This window comes from Palaemon carinicauda, chromosome 31 (genome assembly GCF_036898095.1).
Source record: "Palaemon carinicauda isolate YSFRI2023 chromosome 31, ASM3689809v2, whole genome shotgun sequence".
Classification (NCBI taxonomy): domain Eukaryota; kingdom Metazoa; phylum Arthropoda; class Malacostraca; order Decapoda; family Palaemonidae; genus Palaemon; species Palaemon carinicauda.
The window spans coordinates 63,318,873-63,332,418 of NC_090755.1; the positions used below are offsets into that span (position 1 = coordinate 63,318,873).

The 13,546-nt window shown below is 35.0% G+C and overlaps 2 protein-coding genes across 2 annotated transcripts; both read left to right on the forward strand.

The window, feature by feature from the left end:
- Nucleotides 1-3,626: 3,626 nt before the first annotated feature.
- Nucleotides 3,627-7,494, forward strand: LOC137624460 (hemocyanin B chain-like). Its single transcript, XM_068355227.1, has 3 exons — nucleotides 3,627-3,767; nucleotides 5,318-6,841; nucleotides 6,980-7,494. Exons 1-3 carry the CDS (start codon nucleotides 3,665-3,667, stop codon nucleotides 7,399-7,401), a joined length of 2,049 nt encoding a protein of 682 aa, XP_068211328.1. The 5' UTR covers nucleotides 3,627-3,664; the 3' UTR covers nucleotides 7,402-7,494.
- A 198-nt stretch (nucleotides 7,495-7,692) lies between these two features.
- On the forward strand, nucleotides 7,693-8,031 carry LOC137624772 (hemocyanin A chain-like). The gene has a single exon (XM_068355722.1). It carries the CDS (start codon nucleotides 7,693-7,695, stop codon nucleotides 8,029-8,031), a length of 339 nt encoding a protein of 112 aa, XP_068211823.1.
- The last annotated feature ends 5,515 nt before the right edge of the window (nucleotides 8,032-13,546 follow it).

Genomic DNA, 13,546 nt, shown 5'->3' on the forward strand with positions numbered 1-13,546 from the left:
ACTATTTGAGCGATGAGAAGTTTATGCGTATAGTATAAGTGCCAATAATAGTGATAAGATAATCTAACTATTTTGCGGGAAACTAGAATTCAGCATTTTAAAATCAATAGACTACAGTTTTTCATATAGTGAGGATATGTGAATCGTCATTTATTTTTTAATTTGATGGCAATTACGTGTCCATTTACCCATCATTGAAATCATTTTATTAAAGCGTGGAAGAGACAAAGTAAGTTATATCAGATTTATATATAGAAAGGACAAAGCCACTCTAAGCACTATTATATGACAATATGAGGCCTATAATAGAAAAGGACGATTAAACACAACTTTACTATCGTTTCCAGAGGCCGTGTAATAGTGTTTTTTAAATAACTCCTAAAATAACTGATGGAATTCCATGATATCAAAGCAGGGAGCGCTTCATACAATGGCCTAATTTTGGGAAATACTGTGCATTGCCAATTACGTTTCATTAACTTTTTTACGAAAATGAGGCTAAAGCCAGTCTTAGCCACCCACACATTCGCAAAAGTGATGACGTCCCTCAGTGACGTTGTTATAACGTTTCTTCCCCTGTACCTCCCATCGCCCGAATTGTTAAACGCCTGTTTAACTCCATAGATAATTGTCATATGACCTACCCCAAGCAATACGAAATTCTTTGTCAGTAAAAGTTCAGCATACCTGGTAATGTGATTCGTGACTTTAGACTACCTAAACACAAAACCAATGTTTTATATCTCACCCACTCACTTACATTAAAGATCAAGAATGAGACTTATGACAGGAGACGAAAGAAGCCATGCTAACCCTACACTTCGCACTTCAAGCGAGTGTTGGTAAAGCAATAGAAATATAGTTTTCTTTAGGTTAAGCCGTAAGACTCATTCTTCCATACAACACAGGTTACTCGATACATCAATTACCAGGAAGAAAATGACAGAGAGCATTGTTTGATAAAATTTATCATATCAATTTCACCAAGGAGAGTAGCTTGAATTCCTTAGAAGGTAGACTTCTAAAAGATGTTTCATATAAGGGCATTGACATCGGCCATTTGATAAATTTTGAAATCACACACACACACACACACACACACACACACACACACACACACACACACATATATATATATATATATATATATATATATATGTGTGTGTGTGTGTGTGTGTGTTCATACATACATAAGATTTATTATATTTCAACCGATAGTTTTATATATTTATTTATGTTACAAGTACCAGTACCTATTTTTGTTACTTAAAAGGTATGTGACAAATATCATTGCGACTTTGTCACTGGGATTATACCAGACTTCAATTAATGAATCAATCAACCTTACTTTGAGAAATCCATTGACATTGTCTACATGCCAAGCTGATATACTCGTATCAAAGTATTCATTAGCTTTGCTTTTCCAAAATAATGTTATCACTAATTGCTGGAAACCATAGATTTATGAGGGATGAAAAAAAAATGGACACTTATACATTTTACTCATCATCACTCTCAAGGAAAAAAATTGTTTTCTATTTCTACTAATGTTTTTATTTTATTTTTTTTATCTTATATCATTTTTTAGTCGCAAATCTAAAATTTGTAGGAGTCCGAGAAGAATATCTCTCAGTGCGATTCCACACTTCTGTTTTAAACCTCTTCTATTATGTTTGATAATTTGTGTTAACCATCTAATCATTATCTACCACCATAAAACATTTTATTGCTCTTCCGGCTCATTTTATATGTGCAGTACACAGTCTTTCCTAACAGGGATTTACTCGGTAGCCTAATAACAATGGGAATGAAGGAAAGAAGGCAAGAAGGAATGGGGGGGGGGGGGGGGTGGAGTACTAGGATAGCCATAGGTGTAAATACCGAAGGAGGGTTGGGGGAACCTCTGCGTCACAGTTACGTGATTAAGTAACACTTCTTCGAAACGCTCAGAAGGAAGGGAAGAAGTTCCTCTTTTTCTAAGAGTAAACGGGTTAATTAAGCACATCTGTCAATTCATTGTACCACCAAAAATTAGCCCAATGTTTGAAACATTCATTGTTGTAATTTCATGGAAATTCATAAGCCGGTTTGTTAGATATTTGGGAAAAACACTATTACACGGCCTCTGGAAACAATAGTAGATTGTAGAAATGACAATAATTATACGGAAAAGATGAGCATTCGTATAGTGGTGATTCAGTGAAAGTTCACATGGAAAAGGTTGAGGATGAATCACTGATTACTGCCGAAAAGACACACGATTCACCACGATGCAGACTTCAGGACAGAGTAGTTGGGGCGGCAACGGACATTGTTATTCCCGAATCTTACCGCCTCACTTTTGGCAAAGAATTTTTTTAGTATATGACACTGCAGTTGTAAATACTTTAGTAATCGTCTCACTATTTTGGTGCTATTGTTTATGTGGTTAATGATTATATTTCTTTTAATAATCATTGGCAAACTCTTGATATACCTTTTTATGTATATTTTTGCACTTGAACAGCATTACAAAGTTTAATTTATATTAATTCTATTAAAGACAGTGGTTAATGTTTATATTTCTTTTAATAACCTTTGTCAAACTCTTGATAGTAATATTTGTTTCAAACTCTTCATAATACCTGTTGGCGAAGTCACTTAGTAGCAAGTCGCCGAATCTAAATTCGCTCTTAATGCATCGCTTTAATTGAACTTTGCTCAATTGGCTTCGCAGAAAAATATTCCGTTGAAAGTGACTTCGCTCAAACGGCTGACAACGGAAAATACTCTTTGTTTTGTATTCAAAATTGAAATCAATCCATATGCATGGTAAGCGATTGACCTAGCTTGCTAATTTACTATTTTGAAACTTCCAATTCTCACTTTGTGATCTTGAGCATGCTCAGAAAACTATTCTAATTATGGTTTGATCATCGCACATTTGCTCATGCTTTTAGCTGCATGACTCTAAACTTCTTCGTCTAGGCCTCTTGAACCTAGGAATAAAGTAATTTTTTACTTATAGGTAGTATTAGAGACAATAATTAACACAATTCTTATATTGCTATTATCATCATTATAATTATTACCAGTCAATCTCTGGCTCTTTTTAGATTAAAATGCTATAAGCAGAAGGGCACCGTTAAAGGGAGCAGTCCAGTAAGGAAAAATAGAAAAGTTAAAAAGTAAACAATAAAATATGAATAAAATACATGACGATAAATAACAAATAATAAGAAACACCTCGACCTAAAACCCATATCACTTATTGTAGAAATAAAGAATCACATTACAGATGAATAAATTAAAAACCAGAAACTCATCTTCTCAACAAAGAGCCCAGTAAAGAAATTAGGTTGTACAAATGACCGCAATATGTAAGGTGATGACATGCATTTTCCGAAAAAAGAAAAAAAAAATAATTTCCTCCTTTGTTTGTCTTCTAAGATAATCTAAAATTGAGGCCCTTTCTGCATCAGACTGAATAATATGTTAAATGTTATGTTTTGCCCTTGACTGCCTTTAGGGGCAATAATATAATTGAATGCACTCAAGGCTGTCATAGACAAAGAAAACATACTGATTCCGAATCTTTCTTATCAGATGCAAGATACTGATGCTACTGGACCCTCTTATTATCACTTGGAAAGATGGACTTTGCCTTTCATCGCGCAAGCACCAAATGTATTTAAGGAGGTCAGACGCTTTCTGGTGTCACAGACCCTTCTGTCCAGTCACAATGAAGGTCCTTGTCTTGTGCGTTTTTCTGGCGCTTGCTGCCGCAGGTAAGTAGACATTCCATTGCTTAAGTGGTTAAAATTGTTCTTTTGTATTAAACCCACAGATACTTCTAATATCTAAGGTTATTACTTTTTTCTTATATTTGAATTTCTTAATATCGAAATCAAAACGGAGTCTTAAATTTAGTTTTATAGAGCTAAAGAAAAGTAGTTTTTCACGAACGGATAAAGGCAACTGAATATTTATCTAATGACATTGCTTCAAGTCATACAATTATGCAAAATATTATTATTTTGAAATTTTAATTCGTGCTCAAGATTGCAATTTTCGTTAACTTCTCAGGAAGAACCTTAGTCTTGCATAAAGTTATAGTGCCCTTTAAAAGCCTATAAAAGATCCCTTGAAATATCTTCCACAACAATTTACATAATAGAACATATATTAAGGTAGAGAGAATACAGTATCTTGGATTCATATGGACCGATAAAATAATAAATGAAAAGCTCCAGTTGTCAATAAGGAAAATATTGGTTCAAAACATAAAATGTAAAGACCCAAGAAAACATAAAACTATGAAGTCTGTTAACTAGTAATATAGTAATTTGCTTTAACCTGCTTAGATTATATATACATACATACATACACATATACTATATATATATATATATATATATATATATATATATATATATATATATAATATGTATATATATATATATATATATATATATATATATATATATATATATATATATATATATATATATATAGATACACACTTTATTATTCATGTCTTCTTCAAAAGGATATAAAAGTTTCGTAGCTTGCATAAGTACTCAAACGCATTACATATCCAGGATATTTATCACCATATTTCATTAAAGCTGTTTTAAAATTAAAAAGGGAAAAGCGCATTTACTAAAAAGGAGAAATATTAAAATTAGGAAAGATGCACGCGTGTCTCGGAAAAACATCAAACCGCCCCCCCCCCCAAAAAAAAAAAAACACGCAAACAAATCTAATATTTTGAAATATTCTGATAAACCATATTTAGAATATTCAAATCACATAAGGGATTCACATCATAAAGCAACTTCCGATTTTGCAATGTCTTTCTAACATAATTGTGTTCTTCTCTTTATTGAAATTTCTCACGTTTGTAACATGTTTTGCTTTTTATAACCATAAAAATGCTAAATGTCAATATTGCTGAACCAAGTGAAAATTATATGGAAATGGTATGATATAAGTCAATGTTGCTAAACCTCAGTGAAATTCACACGGAAATGGTATATGCTTTATCTCTGTCGAGGTAGACAGATTTCACCAGTTTACAATATAATAATTCAAGAATATACCTTCCAGTCATATAATAAATAAATAAATATATATATATATATATATATATATATATATATATATATATATTTATATATATATATATATATATATATATATATATATATATATAAATATATATATATATGTATGTATATATATGTATATATATATATGTATATATATGTATATATATGTATGTATATATATAACAATATTCCCTACACTAAATTAAATATATATTTTTTTTCTACAGACACCCCGTTGCCCAAGAGACAGCAAGATGTCAACCACCTACTGTGGAATGTGTATGACCATCACCACTTTGATGATCTGAAAGGATATGCTGCCTCCTTTGACCCAGTAGCTGACAAGTCACAATATAAGGATGGAGGAGAAGCTGCAGAACACCTAGTCCAGGAATACAAAGACCACAGGCTCCTTGAACAACATCACTGGTTCTCCCTCTTCAATGAACGCCAAAGAGAAGAGGCCCTTATGCTCTTCGATGTCTTCATGCAATGCAAGACCTGGGACTGTGCTGTTCATAATGCTGCATACTGGCGTGAACATATGAATGAAGGAGAGTTTGTTTATGCTTTGTACACAGCTGTTATTCACTCAGACCTTGGACATGGCATTGTTCTTCCCCCACTCTATGAAGTTACCCCTCATATGTTCACAAACAGTGAAATTATCCAAAAGGCTTACACAGCAAAGATGACTAATCAACCAGGTAAATTTGAGATGGAATTCACTGGTACAAAGAAAAATAAGGAACAACGTGTGGCTTACTTTGGAGAAGATATTGGAATGAATCTCCATCACGTCACATGGCATATGGATTATCCCTTCTGGTGGGAAGACAAATATGGAGGACACTTGGATCGCAAGGGAGAACTTTTCTTCTGGGTTCATCATCAGTTGACTGTTCGCTTTGATTCAGAGCGTCTCTCCAACCATTTAGATATGGTGGATGAACTCCAGTGGGAGAAACCAGTCGAAGAAGGCTTTGCCCCACATACTATCTACAAGTACGGAGGCGAATTCCCTGCCCGTCCTGACCATATTCACTTTGAAGATGTTGATGGAGTAGCAAGAGTTCGTGACATGGTTATTACAGAAAGTCGCATCCGTGATGCTATAGCTCATGGATACATCACAGGCAAAGATGGCAAAGTTATTGATATCATGAATGACCAAGGCGTTGACAAACTTGGTGACATCATTGAATCTTCTATGTACAGCCCCAATGTCCAGTATTATGGAGCTCTCCACAACATGGCTCACATTATGCTTGGCCGTCAAGGAGATCCTCATGGAAAATACAATATGCCTCCAGGTGTAATGGAACATTTTGAAACAGCTACTCGTGATCCTACATTCTTCCGTCTTCATAAATATATGGATAACATCTTTAAGGAACATAAATATAGTCTTCCTCCATACACTCATGAAGACCTAGACTTCCCTGGTGTCAACATTGATAGCCTTAGCATTGAGGGAGAGCTTAAAACATTCTTTGAGGACTATGAATTTGACCTTCGAAATGCTGTAGACTCTGCTGAAGGTATTGCTATGGTTGAACTGAAAGCCAATGTTCATCGTCTAAACCACAATGACTTCTCCTATGTTGCTGATGTCAACAATAATAATGGAAATGAAGTTGTCGGTACTTTCCGCTTGTACCTTTGCCCCGAATATGACAACAATCATGAGCAGTTTGATTTCAATAATGGTAGCTGGCACTGTATCGAAATGGACAAATTCTGGAAGAAGTGTAAGTATGCCACTTGCAAACATTTATGGATTCCATATCTATTAAAGTACTTCTAATCTTTATATTTCTCTGTAATTAGGTTTAAAAGTGAGTGGATGTTTTATACATATTCTATTAATACTTTACTCTCAATTACAGTGGCTCCTGGAGGAAATCATGTGGTAAGGAAATCCAGTGACTCTGCAGTAACTGTTCCTGATGTACCTAGCCTGCAGTCTCTCATGGATGCAGCTGATAGTGGTAGTTTTAGCATGCCCGAATACGAAAGAGCTTGCGGCATCCCCAACAGAATGCTTTTGCCCAAGGGTAAGAAAGACGGCATGGAATTTGCTCTAATTTTGGCAGTCACTGACGGAGGCTATGATTTAACTCATCCTGATGTTGAATCTGAACATGGAGGAACTCACGCTCACTGCGGAGCCCATGGTGAGATCTACCCAGACAAGCGTCCTATGGGATTCCCACTTGATCGCCGTATCCCAGACAGAAGAGTCTTTGATGAGACTACCAACTTCAAACTTACTCATGTGAAGGTATACCATGATGACCACCACCATTAATCTTTCTTAGCTTGAAAACCTAAATACAATAACAAATGACGAAGTCTTTTTTAATGAAGTTGTTATAAAGCGCAATAAAGATATAGCATGTTATGTTGCTTTTTTGTCCTAGAAATATTTTTTTTTTTACAACCCTAGTTGGAAAAGCCTACTGTTATAAGCGTGAGAGCTCCAAGAGGGAAAGAATCCCAGTGAAGAAAGGAAATAGAGAAATAAGGAATAAACTGTATATGAGAAGTAGTAAAAACAACTAAAAATGTAAAATATTCAAAGATCAGTATTAATGTTAAAATGGATGCAGCTGACAGTGGTAGTTTTAGCATGCCCAAATATGAAAGGGCTTGTGGCATCCCCAACAGAATGCTTTTGCCCAAGGGTACAAAAGACGGAATGGAATTTGCTCTAATTTTGGCAGTCACTGACGGAGGCTATGATTTAACTCATCCTGATGTTGAATCTGAACATGGAGGAACTCATGCTCACTGCGGAGCCCATGGTGAGATCTACCCAGACAAGCGTCCTATGGGATTCCCACTTGATCGCCGTATCCCAGACAGAAGAGTCTTTGATGAGACTACCAACTTCAAACTTACTCATGTGAAGGTATACCATGATGACCACCACCATTAATCTCTCTTGCATTGAAAGCTACTCTGTTAGCTTGAAAACCTAAATACAAAAACAAATGACGAAGTCTTTTTTAATGAAGTTGTTATAATGCGCAATAAAGATATAGCATGTTATGTTCCTTTTTTGTCCTAGAAATATTATTTTTTTACAACCCTAGTTGGAAAAGCCTACTGTTATAAGCGTGAGGGCTCCAACAGGGAAAGAATCCTAGTGAAGAAAGGAAATAGAGAAATAAGGAATAAACTGTATATGAGTAGTAAAAACAACTAATAATGTAAAATATTCAAAGATCAGTATTAACGTTAAAATGGATGCAGCTGACAGTGGTAGTTTTAGCATGCCCGAATATGAAAGGGCTTGTGGCATCCCCAACAGAATGCTTTTGCCCAAGGGTACAAAAGACGGAATGGCATTTAATCTATTTTTGGCAGTCACTGACAGAGGCTATGGCCTAACACATCCTGATGTTGAATCTGAGCATGGTGGAACTCATGCTCACTGTGGAGCCCATGGTGAAATCTACCCAGACAAGCGTCCTATGGGATTCCCTCTTGATCGTCGTATCTAAGAGAGACGAGTCTTTGACGAAACTACCAATATCAAGATTACACATATCAAGGTATTCCATGATGAACACCACCACTAAGGTCTTTTTGCCGTCATAACAACCACTCTGATAAGATGGAAAAAATTGAAAAATTAATAGTTTTGTTTATTATGGAAATTCCTGAAATCTAAATCCATAAAAATAAAGTCATAAAATGAAATACACATAATTCTGGCGTTTTTATATTCTTAACAACAGCCAGTGCCTTTAAGTAAAGTTTTAACCTGATCTTAAAACAAAAAAAACCGGCATATGGTTAAAATAGTAAAAAAATGGGTCTTTAAAATCAGAAAAATGGATAACACGATATATATATATATATATATATATATATATATATATATATATATATATATATATATATATATATACATATATATATATTATATATATATTTATATATATATATTTATATATATATATATATATATATATATATATATATATATATATATATATATATATATATATATAAATGAGTTATATATACGTTTCACAGATATATATTATAGTTATCCTGCATGTATTTAATTTCTATACATGCAGTATATAGAAATAATTTATTATGCAATAGTACACCAACTCAGCTGTAGATTATGAGTGTTCAGCTGAAACTTAGTGTCAGGATTCATTAGACTTAAAAAGTTTTACATAAATATTTCACTTTTTAGTAGCGTTGTACAACATCCTAATATGTTACTCATCTGGAGCACGAATGACATATGATAACATTATGCTTTTCCTTATGGAATCTCGAACTGTTAGTATTACTGATCATCATAAGACCAGCAGCAAATCTAGTTGAAAACAAATTAATACTACAAGGGCAAGGGGAAAAATACAAAAAGAATACACATAAACGTAAATGTATATTAAAATTTAAACTTATGACAAATAACTAAATAAAGAAATAATATTATAAACTACGAAACGAGACCTATGTCAACATCGTAAAAAACAATTTGCAAAAAGATTTCATTTCTCAAGTTCAACTAATTCAACTACTTGATATAAAAGATCATTCCACAATTAGCCTCCAGCCGAACTAAGACTTCTAGAATACTGTGTTGTCTTCTTCTTTCCCACCCATATTCCAACACTGAGGGATTGGACGCCTGATGCAGCCCCTCCAATGCCTTCTCTTCCACCACACCTCTTCTCTCCATATCATGCTTCACCTTATTTTGCAATTTATTTCGCTCATCTCCCTTTCAATCTTCTCCCCCGGGTTCACAGGATCCTCCCAAGCCCTCCTCACCATCCATCTTCAACATGTGCCTACATCATCTCAATCGTGACACTTTTGTAGTCTGTTATTTTTACTATGACTGCCATTCTAGTTTAGCTTCCATTTTTTGTCTTAATGCCCAAGTTTTTTTTCTATCCATACATAAACTCTGATTTTATAGATGTGCTATAGATCTTGACTTTTAGCTTGATTGGCATTTTCTTATCATACACCTATCTCAATACCTCCCTCTACTTCCCCCAGGCTTCTTTTATCCTATTCTAAACTTCCGCCTCACATTCTCCCTTCAGAATTAGAGAAGATTCAAAGTATCTTATTTTTTCACCTGTTTTATATCCAAGGCTCTACTTTAATATATGGTTATCCTCAACTTACTTTCTTTAATGTTCACCATAACCTCAGTCTTATCCATACTTACCTTCAAACCTTCCCTCTCCAAAGACTCCTGCTATTCCACAACCCTTGTCTGTAAGCCTTCCTCGTTTTCCGCAGTTACCACCAAATCACATGCATATAGCAACTCCCACAACTCTTTATTTCTAATCTCTTCACATAACACATCCATGACGAGCACAAATAAAAACAGGTTTAATACTAACCCTTGATGTAATCCACCACTAACCTCAAAGGTTTTTGTTTTCAAACCAGATGTTATTACTTTTGTCCTTGTTCTTTTGTACATCATCCCAGCCATTCTAACCAACTTCTCTGGGACTTTCTTCTTCCCCATGCACCACAACATCATTTATCTTGGTCATTTATCATAATCCTCCTCTAGATCTACAAAAGCACTAAAGATCTTCTGGTTTCCCTCTACCCCCTTTTCCTGTAGCTGCCTTACTATGAAGATGGCATCCACAGTCCCTCTCTCCATCATGGATCCTTATTGCTGTATTCCAACATTTACAATCTCTCACCTAGTTCCCTCTCAAGAACAATGCTCTATTAGTTTAATTCCCTTATGGCTACCACATTCTAGAACACTGTGTAGCATTTGAGCCTAAAGGAAGAAAAGTCAAGATTATTCAGGATTAACTGCACACCTTGTATAAAGTAGAGGATTGTACACTCGCCTGCAAAGAGATCGCTACCTTGTTCGAAATGTTTCGCTCAAATGGTTGTCAATTATTTTTTATTATATCGTATAAATATTAAATTTCCTCTTGGGAATATTTTCAAATTGATATATACGATGATTTAATTTCTTTTCACAATGAAAATCATTGTCATATTTACATAATTCAAGAAAAACGAGAAACATGAAACATTATGAAACTTTTTATTCATTTAGGGACGTGAACAAATTAGAATCTATCGTAAATTGTAGGACATGAAATTAACTTTTTATTTAATCATCATATATTCACTTATATTCATTATAATTACCTTTAATTATTTTAATGCAGTTTTTAATATAATTATGTTAGTCTCCTTTTTTAGATTAAAATATCCATCATTAACATATTTTTCTTTCGATCGATTCCACAACTATTACTTCACCAGAATGATGCAAAACAGATGAAAACTAGTAACTGAGTGAGCTGATTATATGAAACAAGGCCAAGTTTTTACACATTGTTATGGCTCATAATAGAAGAGAACATAATTCTCTAGCATTGCGCAGTTCCATCGTGAATATGCACAAGGCCAACAAACCGAAAACCATCATAGCGTGACAATTAAACACATAAAACAACAGCATATCAACGGATGATATGAAAGCTGAATTGGGAACTGTGAACCGAATGCAGGGGCAAGGTAGACCTAAACTCACTACTCAGGGAGAAGACGAAATGATTGTCGATTTTGCTCGTCGTCATCCATTAACTAACACAACAGTTTCCGCGTCTGTCATTAGTAGGAAGAATATCAGAAGTTTCCGTGTACTGAGGTTGTGAACAGGTCCACTCACAGAGAACCCATTTGAGTCAGTTTTGTTGCTGATGATGCAAGGACCATTCTAGGCCTATGATCTGCATCTTTCAGCTCAATTTGTCCTTCCATGATGTTGTTTTGCTTGGCTTATTGAGGCTGTGGAGTAACTGACTTAAGCACTGATAATACATAGTTCTCTAACGTCAGCTGGTAGACTGCTACGACAGCAGTACCGCCTCTGTTTTTATTTCTGTCTCTTTGGTGGTGGTGTTATATACTTACAATCGGATTGGTGTACTTGGTCAGTTCTTGTACAGACTCCAGGTGTTATAGGAAGCATGCTGTGGCCCAAGGCCACCGCCCATTCCCTTGTCTCTTATGACGTATCTGTGAACTACCAAAGATCCGGTGAACGTGTTAGCCGGAGGAAGAGCCTTTCTCCGGGTTCATCCTAAACAGCATCATTGCTAATCGAAACTGGGACTCTCCTATCGGACTACTGCCCGATGAGGGTCGCTGTCTTGTGAAGAGTCTCTTCAGATATCATTGAAGGGACTGAAAATAGAGATATCCTTTCGGGACAAGACATTCCAGGGAAGTTAAGGCCTTCCAGGCCTCTTCTGCAAATGCTGTGTTGGTAGATGGGGCTGTTGAAGGAGAGGGAAAGCTACTTCGCAAAGATACTGGTTCATCCCAAGGTGGGAAGACTCCTCACCCAAAGGTATCAATGTCTTTTCCAAATAAATCAGTATTTGTTTGGGGACCATACTGAATTTTTCGATTCATCTTGATCCCATATCATAATTGAACGCAAGGAGTTTGTCTTGTTGGATGTCATCCATGTAACGCAGGAGACAAATGCTGTTGGTGTGTGTCTGGAGCTCAGATGGATCGGAATCTGGAAGTATGCATACTTCAGATCAATAGACATTACAATGTCCAAATAGCCTTATTATATCCTGAATATTGAAGCAGTTCATGATAGATTTGTAACTAAAATACCGGATCTGTATTATTTAAAATATTGAACTACTAAATACTTCTTATTACCGAGTTTACTCTATCTTTGGATTCACTTGGATTAACCACATGCAAGCTTACATTCAAGTACAGCTACCCTATCCATGACTTAAACAAATGCCTTAAGATCTTGATACAAAAGTAAACAGTCAACTTACCCACACAGTTGCCAAGAGAAATATGTGCTGAATTCATCTTTAATAAAACATTAATGTAAAAATACGGTTCTATACCGTTTCGACGAAGTCCGTTTCAGCTAAGTTGTTTTGAGCGATACTCTTTAGGTGTTGGACGTTTTCAGCGGAACTATTTGAGCGATGAGTAGTTTATGCGTATGGTATAAGTGCCAATAAAAGTGATAAGATAATCTTACTATTTAGCGCGAAACTAGAATTTAGCATTTTAAAAACAATAGACTACAGTTTTTTATATAGTGAGGATATGTGAATCATCGTTTTTTTTTTTAATTTGATGGTAATTACTTGTCCATTTACCCATCATTGAAATCATTATATTAAAGCGTGGACGAGACAACGGAAGTTATATCAGATTTATATATAGAAAGGACAAAGCTACTCTAAGCACTAATATATGACAATATGAGGCCTATAATAGCAAAGGACGATTAAACACAACTTTAGATTGCAGAAATGACAATAATTATACGGAAAAAATGAGATTTCGCATAGTGGTGATTCAGTGAAAGTTCACATGGAAAAGGTTGAGGATGAATCACTGATCACTGCCGAAAAGATACATGATTC